The 5,928-nt window shown below is 38.4% G+C and overlaps 1 protein-coding gene across 1 annotated transcript; it reads left to right on the top strand.

The window, feature by feature from the left end:
- Nucleotides 1-271: 271 nt before the first annotated feature.
- LOC106575828 (general transcription factor II-I repeat domain-containing protein 2-like) lies at nt 272-1,323 on the top strand. Its single transcript, XM_082971591.1, has one exon. It carries the CDS (start codon nt 289-291, stop codon nt 1,321-1,323), a length of 1,035 nt encoding a protein of 344 aa, XP_082827717.1. The 5' UTR covers nt 272-288.
- The last annotated feature ends 4,605 nt before the right edge of the window (nt 1,324-5,928 follow it).

Genomic DNA, 5,928 nt, shown 5'->3' with positions numbered 1-5,928 from the left:
TACTACTCTATAGCTACAGTAATACTACTCTATAGCTACAGTAATAATACTCTATAGCATGGGTGTCAAACTAATTATATTTGGCCCGCGAGACAATACCAAATTACTACTAGAGCTGGCCCGCCGTTATTATACAGCGCATTCACCGCTAATACTACGAATCCCATAATGCTCTGCTGTTGTTTTCGTGCGCCAATCAGGACAGGACCCAGAAACGCCCTCTCCTCTGTGACAGTAGTCATAGCAACATAGACGCTACAACTATCAGCGCGCTATCCCTTCCCAAAAATGGCGAAAAGAAAGGCAGAAAACAGGAGCTTTCTGGACAAGTGGGAGGCAGAATATCTGTTTACATATGTAAAAGACAAACCTGTTTGTCTTGTTTGTGGAGTCAACGTGGCTGTAAGTAAGGAGTACAACATTAGACGACACTATGAAACGAAACACCATGACAAATACAAGGACCTGGACATGACTCAAAGGAGCCAGAAAGTAGAGGAGATGAAAATAAGTTTGGTTTCACAACAGAATATGTTCAAAAAAGCCACATCACAAAGTGAGGCTGCTGTAAAGGCTAGTTATATAGTGGCAGCAGAGATCGCAAAATCAGCCCGGCCCTTTAATGAGGGAGAGTTCGTGAAAAAGTGCATGATGAAAGTTTGTGACCTCGTATGCCCAGAGAAAAAGCAAGCATTTTCAAACGTGAGCCTGAGCAGGAACACAGTAGCTGATTGCACATGTGATCTTGCCACCAATCTGTATGACCAGCTGATGGAAAAGGGAAAAGATTTCGTTGCGTTCTCCCTCGCTGTGGATGAGAGCTGCGACGCATCTGATACTGCTCAGCTGTCAGTCTTCATCCGTGGAGTGGACTCAAATCTGTGTGTTACGGAGGAGCTATTGGGATTCAAATCAATGCATGGCACAACCACAGGAAAGGAAATCTTTGAGGAGGTTTCCAAATGTGTAACTGAAATAAAGCTGCCGTGGGATAAACTCGTTGGATTAACGACAGATGGTGCGCCAGCGATGTGCGGTAAAAAGAGTGGACTGTTGGGCATGGTTCGGGAGAAGATGCGGGAAGAGAACTGTGCAGGTGAGCTAACTGTTTACCACTGCATCATACATCAGGAATCACTGTGTGCCAAAGCCCTAAAGATGGAACATGTTATGACCACAGTAACACAGGTAGTTAACGTTATAAGAGCCAAAGGTCTGAATCACCGCCAGTTTAAATTTTTTCTAGAGGAGTGTGGTTCGGAATACGCAGACGTGCCGTATCACACAGAGGTGAGATGGCTCTACAGTAATACTTCCCTATAGCTACAGGAATACTACTCTATAGCTACAGTAGTACTACCCTATAGTTACAGTAATACTACCCCATAGCTACAGTAATACTACCCTAGAGCTACAGTAATACTACCCCATAGCTACAGTAATACTACTCTATAGCTACAGTAATACTACTCTATAGCTACAGTAATACGACCCTATAGTTACAGTCATACTACTCTATAGCTACAGTATTACTACCCTATAGCTACAGTAATACTACCCTATAGCTACAGTAATACTACTCTATAGTTACTGTAATACTACTCTATAGTTACAGTAATACTACTCTATAGCTACTACTCTATAGCTACAGTAATACTACTCTATAGCTACAGTAATACTATTCTATAGCTACAGTAATACTACTCTATAGTTACAGTAATACTACTCTATAGTTACAGTAATACTACTCTATACTTACAGTAATACTACCCTATAGCTACAGTAATACTACCCTATAGCTACAGTAATACTACTCTATAGCTCTATAGTTATAGTAATACTACTCTATAGCTACAGTAATGCTACTCTATAGCTACAGTAATACTACTCTATAGCTACGGTAATGCTACTCTATAGCTACAGTAATACTACTCTATAGTTACAGTAATACTACTCTATAGTTACAGTAATACTACCCTATAGCTACAGTAATACTACGCTATAGCTCTATAGCTACAGTAATACTACTCTATAGCTACAGTAATACTACTCTATAGTTACAGTAATACTACTCTACAGTTACAGTAATACTACCCTATAGCTACACTAATACTACTCTATAGCTACAGTAATACTACTCTATAGCTACAGTAATACTACTCTATAGCTACAGTAACACTACTCTATAGCTCTATAGCTACAGTAATACTACCCTATAGCTACAGTAATACTACTCTATAGTTACAGTAATACTACCATATAACTACAGTAATACTACTCTACAGTTACAGTAATACTACTCTATAGCTACAGTAATACTACTCTATAGCTACAGTAATAATACTCTATATTTACAGTAATACTACTCTATATTTACAGTAATTCTACTCTATAGCTACAGTAATACTTCTCTATAGTTACAGTAATACTACTCTACAGTTACAGTAATACTACCCTATAGCTACACTAATACTACTCTATAGCTACAGTAATACTACTCTATAGCTACAGTAATACTACTCTATAGCTACAGTAACACTACTCTATAGCTCTATAGCTACAGTAATACTACCCTATAGCTACAGTAATACTACTCTATAGTTACAGTAATACTACCATATAACTACAGTAATACTACTCTACAGTTACAGTAATACTACTCTATAGCTACAGTAATACTACTCTATAGCTACAGTAATAATACTCTATATTTACAGTAATACTACTCTATATTTACAGTAATTCTACTCTATAGTTACAGTAATACTACTCTATAGTTACAGTAATACTACGCTATAGCTCTATAGCTACAGTAATACTACTCTATAGCTACAGTAATACTACTCTATAGTTACAGTAATACTACTCTACAGTTACAGTAATACTACCCTATAGCTACAGTAATACTACTCTACAGTTACAGTAATACTAATCTATAGCTACAGTAATACTACTCTATATTTACAGTAATACTACTCTATATTTACAGTAATTCTACTCTATAGCTACAGTAATACTACTCTACAGTTACAGTAATACTACCCTATAACTACAGTAATACTACTCTATGGCTACAGTAATACTACTCTATATTTACAGTAATTCTACTCTATAGCTACAGTAATACTACTCTACAGTTACAGTAATACTACCCTATAGTTACAGTAATACTACCCTATAACTACAGTAACACTACCCTATAGCTACAGTAATACTACCCTATAGCTACGGTAATACTACCCTATAGCTACAGTAATACTACTCTATAGCTACAGTAATACTACTCTATAGCTACAGTAACACTACTCTATAGTTACAGTACTACTACCCTATAGTTACAGTAATTCTACCCTATAGCTTAAAACATAAAGGCTGTGAAATATAGGAGATGTTGTCTGTATCGTTGCTTCAGTTTTGGGGGCAAAGTGTTGCTGCTGACTAGTTCATTCTCCAAAGGTTAATCCACTAGACTCATTATAATGTTCCAGTTAATTACCTTCTCAGAGCTCTGAACGTTGTTTGCTGTTTATGGAAGATGAAGAATGGAAGAAGGACATCAGTGAGAAATTACTGTAATTACAGTAGTATCACCTCATTACAGGCTAACCTTGGGCTCAGGTCATGACGTTGTGGGTTATGTTGTGTTTCAGGGATACTATACTTGTTCGTTTGTATTTTTTGTGGAACTTGATTTAAAAAAAAAGGTGATGTGTTTTTTTTTTTGCGAAAAGTTCAAGGTCAAATATGGAGTTCCACAAGGCTCTGTGCCGTACCCATTATTTTAATATTTATATTCTGGGACATGAGACTTGGACACGAGACAGAATACGGAGATCAACGGTATGCGATTTTTAATCTGGGACATGCAACCACCATCTGAATTGGTTAATGTAACAGACAGGAATGTATATTTGCATGGCTAATCAATGATAAACATCCAATACTCATCCTTACAGTGACGTGTAAGTTAGACATACTGTGGGATCTTCTGATTCGTGGATCTCTAAACTTAAAATGACAAAAAAACTATAACAAAACAACCCTGGATTTGTGAGACAACAGTAGTAATTGTATTTTGAGACAACAGTAGTAATTGTATTTTGAGACCACAGTAGTAATTGTATTTGTGAGACAACAGTAGTAATTGTATTGTGAGACAACAGTAGTAATTGTATTTGTGAGACAACAGTAGTAATTGTATTGTGAGACAACAGTAGTAATTGTATTTGTGAGACAACAGTAGTAATTGTATTTGTGAGACAACTGTAGTAATTGTATTTGTGAGACAACAGTAGTAATTGTATTTGTGAGACAACAGTAGTAATTGTATTTGTGAGACAACAGTAGTAATTGTATTTGTGAGACAACTGTAGTAATTGTATTTGTGAGACAACAGTAGTAATTGTATTTGTGAGACAACAGTAGTAATTGTATTTGTGAGACAACAGTAGTAATTGTATTTGTGAGACAACAGTAGTAATTGTATTTGTGAGACAACAGTAGTAATTGTATTTTGAGACAACAGTAGTAATTGTATTTGTGAGACAACAGTAGTAATTGTATTTTGAGACAACAGTAGTAATTGTATTTGTGAGACAACAGTAGTAATTGTATTTTGAGACAACAGTAGCAGTGGTATCTGTGAGGTAACAACCCAACAGTCTTTGTGGGATAATCCTTTGTGTTTTTCCCCTCGAGGGTCAGTTCTTACTGAATCTGCCCTGAGGTTCCTCAGCTCAGTTCTGTTGACACGTCTTTCATTTCTACTCTCATTGACTCTCAGGTCCCAGTTCTTTGCTTTGGTTTCACCTTCCTCTCTTCGTTTTTCCTCTCTACTGTAATGAAAGGACTTGCTCTCTCTCTCTGTCTCTCTCCAGCTCTCCTTCTATCCCACTCGCTCGCTGTCTTTCTGTCTCTCGCTCTCCCGCTCTCCCTCTCTCCCTCTCCCTCTCCCTCTCCCTCTCCCTCTCCCTCTCTCCCTCTCCCTCTTCCCCCTCTCCCTCTCCCTCTCTCTGTCTCTTTCTCTCTTTCTCTCTTTCTGTCTCTCTCTCTCTCTCTCTCTTTCTCTCTTTCTCTCTCTCTCCTACCACCTCCTATCTGGGGATGGAAGGGAGAGACTGAATTCACTGACCCATTCACTCTCTGTCTCTCGCTCCGTCTCTCTCCCACTCTCCCTCTCTCACTCTCTCTCTCCCTCTCCCTCTCTCCCGCTCTCCCTCTCCCCCGCTCTCCCTCTCTCTCTCTCTCTCTCTCTCTCTCTCTCTCTCTCTCTCTCTCTCTCTCTCTCTCTCTCTCTCTCTCTCTCTCTCTCTCTCTCTCTCTCTCTCTCTCTCTCTCTCTCCTATCGTCCAGACACTGTAAAGCTTTATGATATTTTGCGTAGGAGAGACAAGACAAGAGTATAATGAAAAGATGAAGTACATTTTCATCCTGGTCTCTTGCAGAGCTCGGCAGGTGGATATCTCCATCCCCTCCACAGTAATAGGTTCTATATGAAGCTAGATCAATGTTTTTTATATGAACTCAGATTAATAAAACGTTGTTTTAATGAAAACAAAGAGCTGGACAATAGAGTCATATATCTTCAGTATTGATCCATGCCAAACCTCACACAGAGTAATCTGCTTCATGTCTCTAATGTACTGTACTCTTCCTGTCCAGACCTCACACAGAGTAATCTGCTTCCTGTCTCTAATGTACTGTACTCTTCCTGTCCAGACCTCATACAGAGTAATCTGCTTCCTGTCTCTAATGTACCAGATTAATACGGACTGGTGTCTCCACTACCATTAGGACCAGATTAATATGGACTGGTGATAAACTAGGACCAGATTAATATGGACTGGTGATAAACTAGGAACAGATTAATATGGACTGGTGATAAACTAGGACCAGATTAATAAGGGCTGGTGATAAACTAGGACCAGA

Source organism: Salmo salar, unplaced genomic scaffold, assembly GCF_965601325.2.
Source record: "Salmo salar unplaced genomic scaffold, fSalSal1 ptg000347l, whole genome shotgun sequence".
NCBI lineage: Eukaryota > Metazoa > Chordata > Actinopteri > Salmoniformes > Salmonidae > Salmo > Salmo salar.
The sequence above is the reverse complement of the archived record's forward strand: the minus strand, read 5'-3'. Positions and strand labels throughout refer to the sequence as shown.

What these genes read in the sequence shown, in the direction of transcription:
- LOC106575828 (XM_082971591.1), top strand. Translation starts at nt 289, where the DNA reads ATGGCGAAAAGAAAGGCAGAAAACAGGAGCTTTCTGGACAAGTGGGAG.